The following is a 23206-nucleotide window of genomic DNA, read 5'->3' as shown; positions in this document are numbered from 1 at the left end:
CTTCTTTTTCAAATAAAGATAGCAAGAGAATGAAGAGAAATTGATAATAGGAGTAAATTAGAAAGTTGCTTAAAATTGCATGCTCTATCTGAATCACGAAAGAAAAAAAATATGGGTTCACCGTCCCTTGAAATACCTTACAAACTACCTAAATTTAAATAATTATCCTGCTCCCTTTTGTCCTGTTATATTATATGTATTACCTTTTTAGGATTATTCTATAAATGATTTACTCACACTATGATAAATATTTGTATAATTGCTAATTAGGGCTATCACCCATTGTGACTATATTCCTAAGTATACTCGTTTTCCTATGATGTGATTTTAACTTGCGCTATCAGTGAACAGCTTAATGCCAAATAAGCCATTTTAAATTTTCAAAATAATTTTTCTTTTTTATATTGTTTCCTTTTTCTTTCTGTCTTGATACAATTTATAGCACCTTGTGCATTTTTACACTGTGGACTCCCTTTGTCTTTTGGTTACGTTATGTAACTTAGTTAATGGAAGTATATTGCAAAAATGCTTGTATTTAAAATTGAAATGCACCCTATGCACATTTCAGTCTTGACCTTTCTATGATACACTTTAAAATTTAAAAGCAAAAACAATGTAGTGCAAATAGTAATATTCCAAGAAAAAAAAAAATCAGAAATCAAGTCCAGCGGGAAAGCATGGGAACTGAGTTCCTGCACTATTTTTGCAGCTTAAAATTAAGTTCCCCCTGTACAGAGAACAGAAACGCTTCAATAAAAACTGCTTCTGCTGGTGGGAGGAGCTGGAGCACAGTCTGTTTAGTGGGATAGTGAGACCCTCTAGTAATGAGCAGTAACACTTCCTACAATATACTAAATGCAAGTTTGTCAGCGGTCATGTTGTATGATCACCCCACACTGTGGGGAACACATGTTGCTTACATTTCTGTGTGCCCCTCAGCTGAAATAGGACTATTGCACCTTTAGTGGGTTAAACTCTATGAAACAGGAGGAGTCTGGAGTTGCTGTCAGACACCAAGGTCTTAGCCCGCCCTGGAAAGGAAGGAGAGGGGAGGAAGGAGGGTGTGAGGAACTGAAGCTAAGCTGGCTATGCACCATGTGAGTTAAAAGCAAAGTATGGACACCCTGGATCTTGACATTAAACAACAGGCAGGCATTCATGTGTGTCTAGTTTAGTTATTTTAAAGGTGTTTTTAAAAAATTCAGTGTTTCACCAAAGAAAAAATCATGGAGTCATGTCCTTCCAGCTTCCTATCTGATTGAAATTCCTTGTAGTTCTTCCAGAGATAGCTGGGATGAGGTTTGCAAGGAAATCTGTACACACAAAGGAAAATAATGATGTATTTGCTGCAGATTTAACCTTACCAGTTTTATCCCAAAATGCAAGGTGACCTGTTTTGCTTTCAATGTTACTGTGCCCACATGCCTTCTGCTTTCTCTGCCATTGTTATTTGCTCCACATTTACTTGGTATACGTGTTAATGGTAAAAGAAAGAGACACTCAGATCATTGTGACCATAATTTTACTTTAAATCACATTATCATTATTTTTTTTATTGTAGCGTGAGCGCACTCAGATGTTTATATTACAGACCTTTACACACCCTGAGAGCCAGGGAGTAACATCTCCTAAAATTTGAGTAAGGCTCTTAGCTTTTTGGATTATTCAACATCATCTATATACAAATGCCCCTTCATCTGTTTTAAAAAGTGTGTGCCTGACTTCTCAGTATTCAGAATCAGTTGAATCCTAAACTACAAATAAAAAAAATCACCCTTGACATGTAAAAATGTAATCATGGGTGTCCATCCTCAGGCTCAAAGGTAACCACTCAGCCCATTGGTTTTAATTGGCTTTCATTAACCAGAGTGTATAGATTATATACATATAAATATAGTGTGTGTGTGTGTGTGTGTATAAAACTATATTAATTGCGAGGGGGGGTGGAAGTCTTGGTGAGTTCCCACACTTATTTTTGTAGGACTTGATCCCTGAAAAAAATGTTTTATTGTGCAATCTACAGATAGGCATTTTACATTTTACAATACGCATTATAATTCAGTTTTTCTCCTAGTTTTGTTCCTGCTAAACATTCTTCAAATTTTGCATCAACTTCTTGACTCTGAGCTTCTGAGAAGTGATTTTTCCAGTCTCCAACGTCACCTTTAAGTAAAGACAATATTACTTATAAATAACATTTACAAGTACATCACCAATAGCAATCTATTGTTTAAAGGGGCATGAACCCCAAAATTAAACTTTCGTGATTCAAATAGAGCATGCCATTTTAACCCCTTAATGACCGACAAAGTACGCTGTACGTCCTTAAGAAAAAAAATAAAGTTAATGACCAAGGACGTACGGCGTACGTCGTCAGTCTTGGAAAGCGGTGAAAGCGATCCTGATCTTACCCCTCCGGTGCAGAGAGAGCCACTCTGAGGCCCTCTCTGCACCGGACATTGATGGCCGGTATCGTTGGTGGGTGGGAGCCAGTCTGGGAGGCAGGTGGGCGGCCATCGATGGTTTCTATTAGTAAGAGGGGGGTGGGATTGGGGGCGAGGTCGCCAACAGATGTGTGTGCATGCACGGGGGCGAGCACGGGGAGGGAGCGGGTGGGAACAGCTACACTACAGAAAAAAAAAATTCTGTTATAAGTGGGAGAAAGGGGGGAGGGAATGCTTAAAAAAATTATCTAAGGGATATGGGAGGGGGTGGGGGGTTGGTCTTTGGGGGGGGGGAAGCTACACTACAGAAAAAATAAAAAAATAAAAAAAATAAATCTATTTTATTGTAAACTGGGTACTGGCAGACAGCTGCCAGCACCCAAGATGGCTCCCAATAAGGTAGAGGGGGAGGGTTAGAGAGCTTTTTGGGGGGGATCAGGGAGGTTCGGGGCTAAGGGGGGATTCCACACAGCAGCATATGTAAATATGCAAAGTACTTAAGATGGCGGGGACAATTGTGGGGTGGGGGAGGGACGAGAGCTGTTTGGGAGGGATCAGGGGGTGTGATCAGGTGGGAGGCTGATCTCTACACTAAAGCTAAAATTAACCCTGCAAGCTAACTAATTAACCCCTTCACTGCTAGCCAGAATACACGTGTGATGCGCAGCGGCATTTAGCGGCCTTCTAATTACCAAAAAGCAATGCCAAAGCCATATATGTCTGCTATTTCTGAACAAAGGGGATACCAGAGAAGCATTTACAACCATTTGTGCAATAATTACACAAGCTGTTTGTAAATAATTTCAGTGAGAAACCTAAAGTTTGTGAAAAAGTGAACAATTTTTTTTATTTGATCGCATTTGGCGGTGAAATGGTGGCATGAAATATAGCAAAATGGGCCTAGATCAATACTTTGGGTTGTCTACTACACTAAAGCTAAAATTAAGCCTAGAAGCTCCTTAATTAACCCCTACACTGCTGGGCATTATACACGTGTGGTGCGCAGTGGCATTTAGCGGCCTTCTAATTACCAAAAAGCAACACCAAAGCCATATATGTCTGCTATTTCTGAACAAAGGGGATCCCAGAGAAGCATTTACAACCATTTGTGCCATAATTGCACAAGCTGTTTGTAAATCATTTCTTTGAGAAACCTAAAATTGTGATAAATGTAATGTTTTTTTTAATTTGATCGCATTTGGCGGTGAAATGGTGGCATGCAATATACCAAGATGGGCCTAGATCAATACTTAGGGTTGTCTACTACACTAGACTAAAGCTAAAATTAACCCTAGAAGCACCCTACATGCTCCCTAATTAACCCATTCACTGCTGGGCATAATATACGTGTGGTGCGCAGTGGCATTTAGTGGCCTTCTAATTACCAAAAAGCAATCGCATTTGGCAGTGAAAGGGTGGCATGAAATATACCAAAATGGGCCTAGATCAATACTTTTGGATGTCTTCTAAAAAAAATATATACATGTGAAGGGATATTCAGGGATTCCTGACAGATATCAGTGTTCCAATGTAACTAGCGCTAATTTTGAAAAAAAGTGGTTTGGAAATAGCAAAGTGCTACTTGTACTTATTGCCCTATAACTTGCAAAAAAAAGCAAAGAACATGTAAATATTGGGTATTTCTAAACTCAGGACAAAATTTTGAAACTATTTAGCATGGGTGTTTTTTTTGGTTGTAGATGTGTAAAAGATTTTGGAGGTCAAAGTTAGAAAAAATGTGTTTTTTTCCATTTTTTCCTCATATTTTATCATTTTTTATTATAGTAAATTATAAGATATGATGAAAATAATGGTATCTTTAGAAAGTCCATTTAATGGAGAGAAAAACTGTATATTATATGTGTGGGTACAGTAAATGAGTAAGAGGAAAATTACAGCTAAACACAAACACTGCAAAGACATAAAAATAGCTTTGGTCCCAAACGGACAGAAAATGGAAAAGTGCTCTGGTCACTAAGGGGTTAAACAACTTTCCATTTAATATCTATTATCAAATTGTCTTTGTTTTCTTGGTATGCTTTGACAGCAGTTTTGCAATATTGTTACACACTTGTAAGAGCATTATATGGCAGCTCTATTTCCTGCCATGTAGTGCCCAAGACATATAGACGCTACCTACCTGAGAATCAAGCAAATTTGATAATGAACTTTTTTTAAATTGTATGCTCTGTCTAAATCACGAAAGTAAAATTTGGGGTTTCATGATCTTTTAAGTTCCACAAAGAGATGAGCCCTTTTCATTGTAGACGTGATCACAATCAGCAATTTTCATTGCTTATCAGCAACATTTTTTATATTGTTGGTTCAGTGAAAAATAACCCTGTGCTTAGTATGCGCCAGTCCTGTTTAAAAATTAAACAACTAGAAAAACTAATTGTATAAGGAATACAATAGGATTCACAGCAGAGATTACCACAGATTTAGTATCATATAAACTCCAAATAGAGGATTCAGATAAGGATTATATCAAGTATTTAAAATGTTCCATATCATTCATACCTTTATATCTTTATTAATATACCTAGGAACCAACATTCACACAAAAGTAGCGAAGAAAGAGTTAAAAACACTTAAACCCAGTCTTAAATAATTATTATGCTGAGAGATCATATAATTTACAAGTGCCTGCTGGCCAATATCTAAAGTAAGCTAAGCCCTTACAATCCGAGGGCTGATTAACTTAACTTATAATCTAAGCAGGCACCAGAAGAGCAATTATTTGAAAACAATGTCAGTTAGACAAGGGTAAGCAAGTTAAAAACGGCAGACAGGAGAGACAGAGCTACTCCTGCTGGACCCCTGACGCGCGTTTCACAGAACGCTTCCTCAGAGGGGGTGCGGGCCGCCGCTACTCAGCGTTACTTAAGATCATATTGAGCCCACCTTCCTAACACAATAGGTTGCCCATTACCGATGCAAGGTATCTGATTTGTTCAAAGATCCGTCAGTCAGTGCTGTTAGTTCTGACGTGAGTGATCTCATCATGTGACCGGAGGGCGTGAATAGTAAGAAGTATCTTCAGTGACAGTTGGCCAATCACGGATTGTATGCAGGGGGCGTGTAAGTACTGCTTAGGGACAATTGGATGATCACAGAGCAGTATAAACAAAGGGCTGAATATCGTATATTAATCTAACATTTAATGATATCGATGACTTTGTTTGATATACATACAGATCTAATCATAAGACCATATTGTAAATTCACAAATGACGATGTCAATGGATGTCAATTTTCTGACTTCGAATAATAATAACAATGAAAAACATAATGAGTTCATAATACAACTTTTGGAGTTTGTTCTAACTCATAATTTTTTCACTTTTAATGATAGATATTTTTTGCAAACACAGGGTACCGCCATGGGTACAGCCTGTGCGCCCACTTACGCAAATTTGTTTCTTGGCTACTGGGAATCTTTTTATGTATTTACAGATCATCTTAATACATATACTGAACATATACCCATGTGGTTAAGATACATAGATGATGTCTTTTTCATTTGGGAGGGGCCGTATGAAAAATTAGAAGCCTTCATGAAAGAAATTAATATGAACGATCTTAATATAAAACTAACCCATGAAGTGAATCAGCAGGAAATATGCTTTTTGGCCTTAAAGATATTTAAAAATAATGAAGGATTCATCAATACCACAATATACAGAAAAGAAACTGCAACAAACACGCTCTTACACCATACTAGTGCCAATTCACCTAGTACTTTAAAAGCGATACCTTACGGTGAATTTCTGAGACTTCGCCGTAACTGTACCAGTACTGAAATCTATATGTCAGAAAGTACAGCCTTAACACAAAGACTATCTGCACGGGGATACAGTAAGAAATCCATAAAAGAGCTAAGTACAAGGCACTAAGAAAGAGCAGAGATGAATTACTTACTCCAAAGGTAAGAACTGTCCAAGAGTCCTGTCCTAGACTGATAACAACATACAATCCCCAAATGCCACACATTATCAAAATTATTAATGACCACTGGGGAATACTGCAAAATGATGATACCCTCAAGTCAGCAATAGGAGAGAGAGTTGGATACAAGAGACCCAGCAATTTAAGAGACCAACTGGTCTCCAGTCATTTTGTAAGATCTGCTAAGAAAAAAGATACTGACCCAGGCATGTACCCTTGCAGCACATGTCCAGCTTGCAAATATGTATTGAAAACTAAAATAATAACTGACAAAACTGGAAGATCATACAAACTCCAAGCACGTTTTTCATGTAGAACTATAGGAGTGGTTTATGTACTCTATTGCTCATGCCAGATGGCATATGTAGGTATGACCACAAGGGAGGTCAAGACACGTATCCTAGAACATGTCTATAACATTAAATATGCTCACAGAGACAAAGGTAAAAAAATTACCTCAGTCACAAAACACTTTCTGATTCATCATAATGGCTCACCGAAAGATCTAAAATACACAGTAATTCAGAAAGCATCTCTTGGTATAAGAGGTGGCAACATTGAAAAATCTTTATTGAAACTTGAATGTAAGTGGATTTATTCCCTAAATGCTGTTAAACCTTCTGGTATGAATGACTTTAATAATTATTTTGTATACTTATAATCTAATACCGGATTGGATATTCTAATAACTAAGGCATTTAGCCTCTGTATTTAGAATCACGTAAAATCTACGTGTTTCCATCAAACATATTAGGAATACCATATACATTAAGATATATACAGAGTATGAACTTTAAGTTGAATTTATGAACAAAAATATATTCCATTCACTGGCATTTTAAACACATTATTATAGCGTCACACTATGATTTTGTGCTGGCCATTAGAATCCTGATAATACTCAGGGTCACAAGAACACCATTTTTAGAAAGGTGTTGTCCCTTTTGCACCATCATTGGTTTTTCTAATGTACCCCCACTGCACCTTTTCACCTTCCCTTCCCTCTTTTGTTTATCCCTTTTACTCACTATATATTGAAATTATTCACTTTTGTGTTATAGACTAAATATGAAGTCAGGTTATTTAATATCACTATGATATCCATATACAAGCATTATGTAGCAATGCTGTCACTCTCTTGCTTCTTTCATTGTGAAGCATCATACCACACAACTTGAACGTTAACACTTGATCATTCTTATCACTTGTCACTATGTTGCTGATTTTTAAATTCTAGTGGAATATATAACTAGTAATTTTTTAATATTCATTGTCATTTAATTATATATAATTTAAAAACAGTGGTTTCTGAACAATGAGCCAAATGTTCATAATATACCATATCAAATCGGTTTATTTAATGTGTTCCTCGGCTTGTAATAATTTAATCCCCACAATAATCATATCATTAGACGAGAATTTATTATTATGGCACTATCTATAACTTAAAGTATAAATCATTTGTAGTACTCTGATATATGTATAAATAATTGATACAGAAATAGACTAGTATATTTGAGAATCCTTATTCTTATAATTCCATATGTATATCCTGAATAATCATTATTACTCCATCTTATTTGCTGATATTATTCACCTTGTACACACCTAGTTACTATGATTACAATACTAGAAGATTGTCCAAACGGCATATTTATGAGATACCTTTTTTGTTTCAACCCAAAACTTACGATCATTTTGTGATCTGTTGATACTTGTTATGAGCCATTGACATCGTCATTTGTGAATTTACAATATGGTCTTATGATTAGATCTGTATGTATATCAAACAAAGTCATCGATATCATTAAAAGTTAGATCAATATACGATATTCAGCCCTTTGTTTATACTGCTCTGTGATCATCCAATTGTCCCTAAGCAGTACTTACACGCCCCCTGCATACAATCCGTGATTGGCCAACTGTCACTGAAGATACTTCTTACTATTCACGCCCTCCGGTCACATGATGAGATCACTCAGGTCAGAACTAACAGCACTGACTGACGGATCTTTGAACAAATCAGATACCTTGCATCGGTAATGGGCAACCTATTGTGTTAGGAAGGTGGGCTCAATATGATCTTAAGTAACGCCGAGTAGCGGCGGCCCGCACCCCCTCTGAGGAAGCGTTCTGTGAAACGCGCGTCAGGGGTCCAACAGGAGTAGCTCTGTCTCTCCTGTCTGCCGTTTTTAACTTGCTTACCCTTGTCTAACTGACATTGTTTTCAAATAATTGCTCTTCTGGTGCCTGCTTAGATTATAAGTTAAAAGTTAATCAGCCCTCGGATTGTAAGGGCTTAGCTTACTTTAGATATTGGCCAGCAGGCACTTGTAAATTATTTGATCTCTCAGCATAATAATTATTTAAGACTGGGTTTAAGTGTTTTTAACTCTTTCTTCGCTACTTTTGTGTGAATGTTGGTTCCTAGGTATATTAATAAAGATATAAAGGTATGAATGATATGGAACATTTTAAATACTTGATATAATCCTTATCTGAATCCTCTATTTGGAGTTTATATGATACTAAATCTGTGGTAATCTCTGCTGTGAATCCTATTGTATTCCTTATACAATTAGTTTTTCTAGTTGTTTAGTTCTGCTTCTTGAGATCCCACACCAGATATGGATCCCATTTGGCAATATTTTATATAACATATAGGTACATATATATGTGTTGTAATTCTAATATAAGGGACCATTTCTGTTATTATTTAACTCCAATAATCCCCCCATAACCTCTAATTCTACTGTTTAAAAATTAGCCAAATCAGCAAACTGGCCAGAGGAACCTGAAATAGTTTATAAAATTGACATGAGCCTCCCTTATTGGAGACATATTCTATTACATTGATGTATTCTAATTTGTTAGAGATTGGCCTTATTATGTGATATACTCTAATCAAGTGTTGTTTTTTTGTAGAAAGCATTACTAAAGTCTGGACATTGTTGTAGATAAATAATTTGCTAACCCTTTATATAGGATAGCCCTATGTGTTTAAAGTGAAAGTCAACCCTAGCGTTTGTGAAACACTAGGATTTACAATTGAAACAAATAAAGGGGACTTCATGCAGAAAGCTCCTTTATTTGTTTCAAGCGATCGCCGCTCTAAGCTGCTAAGACAGCCTACGGCAGATCGCTGTTTTGCTATGAGGTGACATTTTCACCTCTAAGCCAATAGCCGTGCGGTAAATACGGCTTGGCGCCCTTGGTTACACGTCAAGAAATAGGGTTACACACACACACGGCTAAAATCAAGTTAGAAGCACTACATGCCGGCTCTTGCGTAGGAACTGTAATGTATGAAGGTTCATGGTACTTTTACTATGTACTTAATGACTTTGCAGGGTTTATTAACACATAGGTCTGGATTCCAACCTTTTCTGAAAAACACCTGATAATTAAATATGTGTATATATATTTTTTTGTATTAACAGGGTCAGTAAAAATGGCAAATTACTTTTAAGGTTCTGTGGGATATGTATCGGCTTCTGGTATACAGGGAGTGCAGAATTATTAGGCAAGTTGTATTTTTGAGGATTCATTTTATTATTGAACAACAACCATGTTCTCAATGAACCCAAAAAACTCATTAATATCAAAGCTGAATATTTTTGGAAGTAGTTTTTAGTTTGTTTTTAGTTTTAGCTATTTTAGGGGGATATCTGTGTGTGCAGGTGACTATTACTGTGCATAATTATTAGGCAACTTAACAAAAAACAAATATATACCCATTTCAATTATTTATTTTTACCAGTGAAACCAATATAACATCTCAACATTCACAAATATACATTTCTGACATTCAAAAACAAAACAAAAACAAATCAGTGACCAATATAGCCACCTTTCTTTGCAAGGACACTCAAAAGCCTGCCATCCATGGATTCTGTCAGTGTTTTGATCTGTTCACCATCAACATTGCGTGCAGCAGCAACCACAGCCTCCCAGACACTGTTCAGAGAGGTGTACTGTTTTCCCTCCTTGTAAATCTCACATTTGATGGACCACAGGTTCTCAATGGGGTTCAGATCAGGTGAACAAGGAGGCCATGTCATTAGATTTTCTTCTTTTATACCCTTTCTTGCCAGCCACGCTGTGGAGTACTTGGACGCGTGTGATGGAGCCTTGTCCTGCATGAAAATCATGTTTTTCTTGAAGGATGCAGACTTCTTCCTGTACCACTGCTTGAAGAAGGTGTCTTCCAGAAACTGGCAGTAGGACTGGGAGTTGAGCTTGACTCCATCCTCAACCCGAAAAGGCCCCACAAGCTCATCTTTGATGATACCAGCCCAAACCAGTACTCCACCTCCACCTTGCTGGCGTCTGAGTCGGACTGGAGCTCTCTGCCCTTTACCAATCCAGCCACGGGCCCATCCATCTGGCCCATCAAGACTCACTCTCATTTCATCAGTCCATAAAACCTTAGAAAAATCAGTCTTGAGATATTTCTTGGCCCAGTCTTGACGTTTCAGCTTGTGTGTCTTGTTCAGTGGTGGTCGTCTTTCAGCCTTTCTTACCTTGGCCATGTCTCCGAGTATTGCACACCTTGTGCTTTTGGGCATTCCAGTGATGTTGCAGCTCTGAAATATGGCCAAACTGGTGGCAAGTGGCATCTTGGCAGCTGCACGCTTGACTTTTCTCAGTTCATGGGCAGTTATTTTGCACCTTGGTTTTTCCACACGCTTCTTGCGACCCTGTTTACTATTTTGAATGAAACGCTTGATTGTTCGATGATCACGCTTCAGAAGCTTTGCAATTTTAAGAGTGCTGCATCCCTCTGCAAGATATCTCACTATTTTTGACTTTTCTGAGCCTGTCAAGTCCTTCTTTTGACCCATTTTGCCAAAGGAAAGGAAGTTGCCTAATAATTATGCACACCTGATATAGGGTGTTGATGTCATTAGACCACACCCCTTCTCATTACAGAGATGCACATCACCTAATATGCTTAATTGGTAGTAGGCTTTCGAGCCTATACAGCTTGGAGTAAGACAACATGCATAAAGAGGATGATGTGGTCAAAATACTCATTTGCCTAATAATTCTGCACTTACTGTATATAAATATGCTCATGAGTAGTAAACACATAAAAGCAAATGAAAAACAATAAGAAATGATTTTCATGGGACTTATGACAGATTATTCAGTATATGACAGTCTAATGACTGTTTTCACTTAAAGAGCCTTTATAGTAGAACAATTGCATGCTGTAATTCATCAGAGCATCTAATTTTAATTTTAAGACTAGCGACCCTGCGCCTCTATGTGTTTCTACAGAAAAAGGTGGGAAAGGGTTCCATAACGATCGTGGGATGGGGGGACTACTACACTACAGAATTATTATTTTTTTGAATTAAAAAAAACCAAAACACGTATCTATAGGTACTGGCAGACAGCTGCCAGTACTAAAGACGGCTGAAATTAGTGGGAGGGTTAGAGAGCTATTTGGGGAGGGAGATCACTACACTGCAGAAAAAATCCATATATATATATATATATATATATATATATATATATATATATATATATATATATATATATATATATATACTGTTATTTATTGTTTCTATCCACAAACCAAAAATTTAATTTGAAAGGAAACAAAGAACATTCACCAACTTAAATTGCAATTTATATCTACACTTATATCTTTCTTAAATGTGTGTATCTATGATTCTACACATACAACAGATAGTAGATATGGGTTACACAATTTGAGATACAATTCATATATTTACACATATTTAAATTGTATTTCCTTACATTTAAAACTAGAAATTATGCTGATTTAGGAAAAGATACCCAAAAGGATTAATCTCATTAGTACTGTTTCAGTCTGGAGAACTTAATCACTAAAGTTACAGAATTAGATATTTTATTTTGAAATTGTTGGCATATTGGTTTATACATTTCTTTAAGTATATTTATTAGTCTAGACATACATCAAGATTCTAACATTATACTATATATTTGTATACTTTTACAGAAAGGGGGCAAAGTTTATTTTCTCATTCAGTCTTCGGGGTTTTAAAGCTTTAAGATTGAAGATCTATTTGCATTCTACTTGCAGTAATCTCTGATCCAAATTTCCTCCCCTCCCTTGCATGGTAACACATTCTAGGCCTCTGAATCGTAATAATGTTTTGTTGCTATTATGGAACTCTAGGAAATGTCTTGCTATTGCACTGTTTTTTATATTATTGTTTTTAATATCTCTTTTATGTTCTTTAATTCGCTCCCGTAACTCCCTATAGGTTTTGCCAATATAGTACATTGGACAGTCGCAAAATAACATATAGACTACTCCTTCACTGCCACAAGATATGTGGCCTTTAACTTTATGTTTAATTCCATATTTATCTTGAAAGCCATTGTCAGTTACCATGTTTTGGCATACTGAACAATGGCTACATTTATAGTTCCCATTTCTAACTCTCCATTTATCGAGCCATGTTAGTTTTGGTTTGGAGTTAAAATGTCAGGAATCTAGCTCACAGTTCAATGTCCCTTTAACATCTGCAATATCCTCTCCCTCTGCCTATTTAAGGCTCCTCCTTGCTAAGCTCATTGCTTAGTATTGCAGTTCTGAAGTTGTTCATTTCTGTGAGCCTTGCCTGGAAAACTACATACAAGGATTTTTACCTGGTCCTGTTTCCATCTACCACCTTCTGCATTTAATATCCTTTTATCCTACATGATAACCGTTTGTACCTTAACTTGTAATCTCTGCTCAACCGTTATTACTTTGTCTAGGTCTTACGATCTTGTTGCTCTGTTCCCTGCATATCTCTTTAAGCCTCCGCTCTCCATACCTGCTTCCTCCTCTGCTCTACTCTGCAACGCGGTGACGTCATCGCCGGCTGCGACTCACTCTGCATCTCGCCGGAGGCCTGAAGCCTACTAGTACTCCGGAGTTTCCTTTTGCCTTCTACCTTCCCAGTCAGTACTTTATCTAGGAGTTCGTGAGTAATTATTTCAGTTCATTGCATCAATCGATTCTCCTGCCATCTTCTTTTTGCCGCACTGAGACTTTATTTTTTACTTTATCAGCTTATATATTTTTATTTTTGTTTTGCTCTGTATTTTATATTTCCACAGTGATCCTCTGAGTATGTCTTGGTTTATATTACTGTTACTATACACTCAGTTGTGAATCTCTGTATCTCAGGACAGATTAACATTTACCCCTGCTGCTATTAATTTTTTTCCATCACAGTGTCAATCCTGATACATGTGGCAGCCATAGGGTGTATGTGTAATCCCTACCTGTATATTAAACATTGCATAGTGATTGCCAGTTTATGATTGTTGCCAAGGTTTATTCATATATTATTCAAACTTATCACACATGCAAAACAAACTATTGCCTATAGTTAATCTCTCAGCAGTTGTGGTCCTTAACTTTTTGTCTATTATCAAAAGATAGGGAAACTTGTTTTCAGCAAACCCTGACATAATACTAAGCCCTCCTCATGGATCCAGCTGGGATGAATACCCATTTACAGAACCTCACACAGAGGGTTGATTTATTCACTGAAGCTTTAAACACCCTGAAAGTTGAAAATGACACCATGAAGGCGTACATTAGAGATGTGGTGGATAAGAGGGTTCCCATACTAGAGCCCCAGGTTAGCACCCCAGAGAAATTCAGTGGTGATAGGTCTCAATACAGAGATTTCAAGAATGCCTGTCTTCTTCTATTTTCTTTAAAACCTCATACATATCCAAATGACAGAGCTAGAGTTCTCACAGTTATCTCCTATTTAAGAGGTGAACCCCGTACCTGGGCTAACTCTTACTTTGAAAACAACGATGAGATACTAAACTCTCTGGACAATTTTTTTCTTGCCATGGGAAACCTGTATGAGGATCCCTACAAGCAAATTACAGCAGAGAATGCAATGAGAAACCTTAAACAAAGGAAAAGATTAGTCGAAGATTATATCACTGAGTTTAAAAAATGGGCTAAGGACACACAGTGGAATAATCTGTCACTAAGAAACCAGTTTCGGTTGGGCCTCTCAGAAGGTATAAAGGATGAGCTTTCCCGTTCTGAGTTACCCCAAACCCTTGAGGAATTGATGTCATTAAGCATCACCATTGATAGGCGTCTCAGGGAGAGACAACAGGAGCGCTCTTATCATGAAAATTATCCTAAAAAACATTACACACCTCCTGTGACTAAGTCCACTCCTGAACCTATGGACATAGGTTTCACTAAAGGCCCACTCACAACCGAGGAAAAGAATAGAAGAAGAGCAAATAACTTATGTCTCTATTGTGCTTCTGAGTCACATACTGTTAGAGATTGCCCTTCCTTGCAGAAACAAAATAAGGGTAAGACTTATATTCAGCCTTTTTGTTGCACCACCCAACATTCTCCAACTCCTTATTTACAATTCTCTCTTCTCTTACAGTGGGAGTCTCACCGGGTCATGGGTTCCGCGATCATTGATTCTGGAGCTACAGCATCATACATTGATAGTGTGTTTACCCATACAAATAAAATACCTATAGTCAAAAAAATATCTCCTGTGTTATTACGGGGAATTGATGGTAATCCTATTCCAGATGGTCCAGTAGAATATCAAACCATTCCCTTACTTATTTCTTCCACTGATCATCATAGGGAGTACATCACATTTGATATTATCCCTTGCCCTATCTCACCTATCGTACTAGGGATAAATTGGCTCCACACACATAACCCAAATATAGATTGGACTAATTTCACTCTTTCCTTTAATTCAAAGTATTGTCTTACTACTTGTTTTCCAGCTACTGCTTTACATACAACTGAACTTCCTCCCGTTGCCAAGATTCCTGAGGTTTACCAGGACTTTGCTGACGTTTTTAGTAAGGCAGAATCTGAAAACTTACCGCCCCATAGGAAGTATGATTGCCCTATAGAGATCATACCTGGTTCAGAAATCCCTACAGGGCATATATACCCACTTTCCAACCCAGAGTTATCACACCTGAAGTCTTACTTAGAGGAAAATCTGAAAAAAGGTTTCATCCGACCATCTACCTCACCTGCTAGTGCAGGGATTTTCTTCATAAAGAATAAAGACGGTTCACTTAGACCCATTGTCGATTATCGACAATTAAACAAGATAACGATTAAAAACCGTTACCCGTTACCTCTTATTCCTGAGCTCATAGAGAGGCTGGAGGGTGCACAGTTTTTCACCAAACTGGATTTAAGGGGTGCCTATAACCTCATCCGAATTAAATCTGGCGATGAGTGGCTTACGGCATTTCGAACCCGCTATGGGTTGTTCGAATATGTCGTAATGCCTTTTGGGTTATGTAATGCCCCCGCGACGTTTCAGCACCTCATAAATGACATTTTTAGAGATATACTCGATATTTTCGTTGTCATTTATCTTGACGATATCTTGATATACTCCAAAACATACCAACAACACATTTCTCACGTTAGACAAGTACTATCTAGACTCAGGGGTAACCACTTATATGCTAAAGCAGAAAAATGTCTTTTTAACACACAGTCTATCACTTTTTTGGGGTATGAAATTTCTCCCAAGGGTATTTCAATGGAAAACAAAAAGGTTGAAGCAGTCTTGAATTGGCCTACACCCAAAAATGTTAGACAAGTTCAATCATTTTTGGGGTTTGCAAATTTTTACCGCAAATTTATAAAAAAACTTTTCTAAAATAGCAATACCCCTCACTTCCCTCACTAAAGGTCATACTCCTTTTAAGTGGACACAACAAGCTCAGTATGCTTTTGATTTATTCAAACAAATGTTTACCTCTGCACCCATACTCCGTTTCCCAGACTCCAAGTTACAGTTCATTTTGGAGGTTGATGCATCCAATCATGCAATTGGTGCAGTCCTGTCACAAAGAGAGAGTTTGACAAAACCACTTCATCCTGTGGCATATTACTCGAAGACTTTAAATTCAGCAGAACAAAATTATCCTATCGGTGACAAAGAATTGTTAGCCATCAAACTTTCTTTGGAGCATTGGCGTCACCTCCTGGAGGGCACTACATTACCAACTCTCATATACACGGATCATAGAAACCTCCAGTACTTAAAATCCACTCGTACTTTATCAGCCAGACAGGTTCGGTGGAATCTTTTTTTTTCCCGTTTTAATTTTTTGATCACATACCGACCAGCTGGTAAGAACAAAAAGGCGGACGCTCTTTCAAGACTTAGCAGTCATTCTTCTTGTCCACCGACAGTTAGTTCTCTCTTGCCAGATCATAATTTCATATCTTTTGTAACAGATTCCACTGCTGTTTTAAAAAGAGAACAAATGAAGGATCTGACAAAACCCACAGAACTCCTACAAGTAAATGCACAGGGACTCTTTTCTCATGACACAAAATTATATGTCCCACCTACGCTCAGATCTCCTTTTCTACGATCTGTTCATGACTCCCTTTTCGCTGGCCATCCAGGTCTCCGTAAGACCCAAGAGTTAGCGAAACGGAACCATTGGTGGCCGACCATTACATCTGATGTTAAGAATTATGTTTCCTCTTGTCCTACCTGCACTACTTCCAAAAAGGGCAAACAACCACCCTACGGTCTTCTGCTACCCTTACCAACACCAAAGAAGCCTTGGTCGGAGATCGCCCTAGACTTTATAGTTGACTTACCTCTCTCATCCAAGAATAATACCATCTTAGTTGTTGTCGACCTTTTCACAAAAATGTGTCACTTCATTGCCTACCCCAAACTCCCTACTGCATTGGAAACCGTAAAATTACTCCTTAATCATGTCATTAAACTTCATGGTCTACCCATGTCCATACTCAGTGACAGAGGGACGCAATTCTCTAGTAAACTTTGGTCCCAATTCTGCAAAACTTTCTCTGTAGAAAGGAAACTGACTACTGCTTACCACCCTCAATGTAATGGTCAGACTGAGAGATGTAACCAGTGGCTGGAACAATTTCTAAGACTTTTTTGCTCTGCTAATCAGAATTCTTGGTCAGACTTTCTTCCTTATGCAGAATTCTGTTATAACAATACTATTCATTCCGCCACTGGTATCTCCCCATTCTTTGCTAACTACGGTTTCCATCCAGTTTTCCACTTGTTTGAACCGTCTGAAACCTTCTCACCCACAGTATCAGAACTATCAAATAACATCTCATCTAACTTTCAAGCCATTGAATCTGCAATAAACAGCGCAAAGGAGGTATATAAGAAGTATTATGACAGACATAGACGTCCTCCTCCTACCTATAAGGAAGGTGATCTTGTTTGGCTCTCTACCAAACACTTACATCTGAACACCCCCTCCAGAAAGATGTCTCCACTGTTTATTGGTCCTTATCCAGTTTCAGCAGTTATCAATGCCAACACTGTACGTCTCAAACTGCCTGACACCTTCAGAATTCATCCCACCTTCCACGTCTCCCTCCTTAAACCCTATCGGGTTCTCAGGGACTCTGGAAGCCTTGCTGCTACTCCCCCGATCTCCATCGATCCTGCTTTGGAATATGAGGTGCATTCCGTTTTGGATTCCCGCTTCCGCCGTGGTCGTCTAGAATATCTGGTTCGTTGGAAGGGGTATACTCCTGATGAGGATTCCTGGGAGCCTGCTGGCAACATTTCGGCCCCGCGTTTACTCTCTTCTTTCCACAAGCGCCATCCGGATCGTCCTAAACCTTGAGCCTCGGAGTGGCTCCTTGAGGGGGGGATTCTGTCAGGAATCTAGCTCACAGTTCAATGTCCCTTTAACATCTGCAATATCCTCTCCCTCTGCCTATTTAAGGCTCCTCCTTGCTAAGCTCATTGCTTAGTATTGCAGTTCTGAAGTTGTTCATTTCTGTGAGCCTTGCCTGGAAAACTACATACAAGGATTTTTACCTGGTCCTGTTTCCATCTACCACCTTCTGCATTTAATATCCTTTTATCCTACATGATAACCGTTTGTACCTTAACTTGTAATCTCTGCTCAACCGTTATTACTTTGTCTAGGTCTTACGATCTTGTTGCTCTGTTCCCTGCATATCTCTTTAAGCCTCCGCTCTCCATACCTGCTTCCTCCTCTGCTCTACTCTGCAACGCGGTGACGTCATCGCCGGCTGCGACTCACTCTGCATCTCGCCGGAGGCCTGAAGCCTACTAGTACTCCGGAGTTTCCTTTTGCCTTCTACCTTCCCAGTCAGTACTTTATCTAGGAGTTCGTGAGTAATTATTTCAGTTCATTGCATCAATCGATTCTCCTGCCATCTTCTTTTTGCCGCACTGAGACTTTATTTTTTACTTTATCAGCTTATATATTTTTATTTTTGTTTTGCTCTGTATTTTATATTTCCACAGTGATCCTCTGAGTATGTCTTGGTTTATATTACTGTTACTATACACTCAGTTGTGAATCTCTGTATCTCAGGACAGATTAACATTTACCCCTGCTGCTATTAATTTTTTTCCATCACAGTGTCAATCCTGATACATGTGGCAGCCATAGGGTGTATGTGTAATCCCTACCTGTATATTAAACATTGCATAGTGATTGCCAGTTTATGATTGTTGCCAAGGTTTATTCATATATTATTCAAACTTATCACACATGCAAAACAAACTATTGCCTATAGTTAATCTCTCAGCAGTTGTGGTCCTTAACTTTTTGTCTATTATCAAAACATAGGGAAACTTGTTTTCAGCAAACCCTGACATAAAATGACTCCTTACCAAAGTATCTCTTAAGCTTCATGCTCTCCTTGGAGTTAGAGAAGGACCTGTGCCTACTATTTCTGCTATTTGTGGTTCTGCTTGTAGGATATGCCAATGTCTCTGTAAAATTTTCCTCATTTCTTTCCATTTATTGTGATAAGTAGTTACAAACCAAACAGTATTTGTGTTTTCTATCTCTTTTTCCTTATTGCCATATAGTAGTTCACTTCTCTTTTTTCCTTTTGATCTATTATATGCTCTTGTTAAAACTTTATTTGGATAGCCTCTTTCTTTGAATCTTTCCTTTAATTCACCAGCTTCCAATTTGAATTTATTATCATCTGAACAATTCCTTTTTAACCGTAAATATTGACCATACGGGATATTGTTTATTAAATTTTGAGGATAATGGCTGTTCCCTGCTGTCTGTTTTCTATAAGTAGATGTTTCTATTTTGTTATTTGTTCTTTTTATATTCAAGTCCAAAAAACTAATGCTGTATGTACTCTGGGAAAATGTGAATTTTAGATTCCAATCATTACTGTTAAGATTTACCATAAATTTAGATAATTTTTCTTTTGAATCTTCCCAAATTAGAAATATATCATCTATAAATCTAAGCCATAGGCTAATAGAGTTTTCTCTATTGAATTTACTACCTAGGACACAATCTTGTTCCCATTTTCCCAGGTACAGACATGCATAAGTAGGGGCGCAACATGTCCCCATTGCTGTTCCCAATAGTTGTTCATAGAACTTCCCATCAAAAGTGTAGTAATTATGTTCAAGAATAAACATTAATAATTTCAATACAAAATCCGCATGTTTGTCATATATTCTACCCCTCTGTTTAAGGAAGTATTGACAGACCTCAGTACCTAATTTGTGTGGGATCGAAGAGTATAATGACTCCACATCTATTGCTACTAGGAGAATATCTTGTTTTACTGAAATATCATCTAGTTTCTTTAGTACATCAATAGTATCCTTTGTATATGATGTTAAGTTTTAGAGAAATGGTCTGAGGCAAAAGTCTACATACTCGGAGATCTTTTCAGTTAACAAACCAATACCGGAGATTATTGGTCTACCAGGAGGCGGGATCTTTTCTTTATGTAGTTTGGGAATTGTAAAAAGTATACAAATATATAGTATAATGTTAGAATCTTGATGTATGTCTAGACTAATAAATATACTTAAAGAAATGTATAAACCAATATGCCAACAATTTCAAAATAAAATATCTAATTCTGTAACTTTAGTGATTAAGTTCTCCAGACTGAAACAGTACTAATGAAATTAATCCTTTTGGGTATCTTTTCCTAAATCAGCATAATTTCTAGTTTTAAATGTAAGGAAATACAATTTAAATATGTGTAAATATATGAATTGTATCTCAAATTGTGTAACCCATATCTGTTGTATGTGTAGAATCATAGATACACACATTTAAGAAAGATATAAGTGTAGATATAAATTGCAATTTAAGTTGGTGAATGTTCTTTGTTTCCTTTCAAATTAAATTTCTGGTATGTGGATAGAAACAATAAATGTGTAATAGTGAAAAAGCAATATGGCAACATTTGGTGACTAAAAGTTTTGATACAATTTCAACCCGGGACGAAAGAAAAGCAAAAGAGGAGCAGTTTTAAGGCAGATTTAAATCACATGGAATTTGTGACCAATCACAACTCAGCCGGACGAAGCCCGTACAAACAAGGGTGAAACGCGCGTAGCTGTAACAAGCTGGATGGGTAACAGCTGACCGCCTCCGCAAAATCAGTGAGCCCCAGTAAAGACAAGCCCGGATAAGACAGCCAAAGGAAGGAAAGAATAAAGAGAAACTAGGCGTGGGTAACCACTAAGTGCCTAACCGAAACGTAAAGTCGGTAAATATATGGAACTAAGTTTGAGATAGCACCGCCTGAGTTGAACAATGTATAAGCAGCAGCAAAAGCTATAACACAAAAGGCCGGTTCGTTGTGAAATACGGACGATGATTTGAGCCCTATAGTTAAAGCAACACCTGCTAAAGAACTGTATATAAGGGAAGTTTGTTTGTATTACGGGCCGCTATCAACCCTTAACATTTGTCAAGAAAGTCGCTCGTAATTAAGTAGCGGTGTCGACCATCAAGTTTGAATCCATAACCTGACAAGTTTAAAACGCAGTTTTTTTTGCTTCTAAACCAATGTGATCTACGAGATCAGTTCCACAAAGTGTTAATGCTCTGAACTAACATGATCTATGAGATCAGTTTCATAAAAGTGGCCGTAACAAGGATTTATACTGAAAGGACACAATAAGGGTATTATTTACCAAATATTACTATTATCCTTACAAAAACAAGGACTTTGTGATCCTATTATTGAGATCTGTGCGGGTACATTATATAGGATACTTTAATTCAATATTCCTATATACTAATTGGGACTTTTCTGGGGTGTAATTTTGTTGCCATAGATTTTGTTTTATGTAATTTACTTGAAGTGATATAAAGTTATATTCTGTCAGCAACCTGATTCACTGTGTGTTTCTTCCCACCTGGTTATATAATATTAGAATCAATACTTTGTGCTGGGTTAGGAGCCACTAAATTTTCTTTTATTCTTGGTATATATATATATATATATATATATATATATATATATATATATATATATATATATACATACTTAAAAATGTATATGTATGTATCTCTTTGTTAAAACCCTTTGCAGTCCTTTTTTTCCTCAAACACCTGATACCTTGAGCCCTTAAAACTTTTTATGCAAATGTTTTAAATCATTTTTATTAGATAGAAATGTATGTTTTATGTGTTTTTGTTTCACTTATCAGTTAACCAGTGCTCTGAGGTTGCGCTATCCTGACCTTCGTTAAATTAAATTACATACAAGCGATCGTGTTTTCTTTCAATTTGTAATACGCACGCTACATCTGGCGCACACAAACAGCTGCAATTAACCCGATATTGCTTGCGTGGAACTGTTAGCGCACCTCTTGTATCTGGCCCTTTATCTTTTAATAAATATATTCTTTTTTCATTTAACAATATTCTTTGAGCGCTGTCTTTTGTTTATAATATTATTTTATAATTAAAGAGTTATTGTTATTATTATTATTATTATTAATAATAATAAAAACAAAAATAGAAATAATTTCAGTTTGCTTACCTTTCCTAAAGAAAATATTTCCAATTTCACCATGTGTTTCTTTGGATTTCTCTTTCATTGATTTGAAAGTCCCCTTTTCAGTTATTTGCTGAATCTGCTCCTCAGTCAGATTAAACCCATAGAAATTAGAAATTTTCTTCACGGCAGCTTCCAAATCCTTCAAAAATATAGTGAAACAGTTTTCCATATCCATTAAATAGAATAAATACAAATGAAAATGTAAAACATAATGATACTAAAGAGGTTGAACATCATTCTTGTAAGGCTGACTTCACAACTGACTTGTATTTACTCAATAGCTGACTTGGGAAATTTTCTCAGATTCTGTGCTTTTTCCTAACTTATCTTAAAGGGATATGAAAACTAAATAACAAAATTTATACTTACCTGATAAATTCTTTTCTTTCCTGGCATGGAGAGTCCACAAATCTATTCAATTACTAGTGGGAATTCAACTCCTGGCCACCAGGTGGAGGCAAATAACACCCCAGCAAAGCTTTAAGTATCCTCACACTTCCCACAATCCCCAGTCCATCAGCAGAGAAAACATAGAAAGAGAAGAAGACCCAAAGGATATAGAGGTGCCTGAAGTTTAGAAAATGTCAAAAGCCGTTGTAAAAATAAGGGCGGGCCGTGGACTCTCCATGCCAGGAAAGAAAAAAATTTATCAGGTAAGCATGAATTTCGTTTTATTTTCAATGGCATGGAGAGTCCACAAATCAATTTAATTACTAGTGGGAACCAATATCCAAGCTAGAGTACACAGAATGGAAGGGAGGGAGAACAAGACAGGCGAACCTAAACAGAAGGCACAACCACTTGAAGAACTTTCCTCCCAAAAGAAACCTCAGCTGGGGTAAAAACATTGCAATTGTAGATTTAGAAAAAGTAAACAACCAACGTTCCTTCTGGAAGAAGGAGAAGGACATGACGAAGAAACAATCATTTCCTGATTGAGATTATGGTC

At 37.3% G+C, this 23206-nt stretch overlaps 1 protein-coding gene across 1 annotated transcript in view; it reads right to left on the bottom strand.

The window, feature by feature from the left end:
- Positions 1–1505: 1505 nt before the first annotated feature.
- Positions 1506–23206, bottom strand: part of LOC128657430 (sulfotransferase 6B1) — a 117360-nt gene continuing 95659 nt past the window's right edge. The window contains exons 6-7 of the mRNA XM_053711782.1: positions 22240–22396; positions 1506–2163 (exon numbers count right to left, since the gene is read on the bottom strand). Of these exons, the coding sequence (XP_053567757.1) occupies positions 2033–2163; positions 22240–22396 (288 nt within the window). The 3' untranslated portion in view covers positions 1506–2032. The remainder of the gene's footprint in view (positions 2164–22239; positions 22397–23206) is intronic.

The sequence above is a fragment of the Bombina bombina genome, chromosome 4 (genome assembly GCF_027579735.1).
Source record: "Bombina bombina isolate aBomBom1 chromosome 4, aBomBom1.pri, whole genome shotgun sequence".
NCBI lineage: Eukaryota > Metazoa > Chordata > Amphibia > Anura > Bombinatoridae > Bombina > Bombina bombina.
The sequence above is the reverse complement of the archived record's forward strand: the minus strand, read 5'-3'. Positions and strand labels throughout refer to the sequence as shown.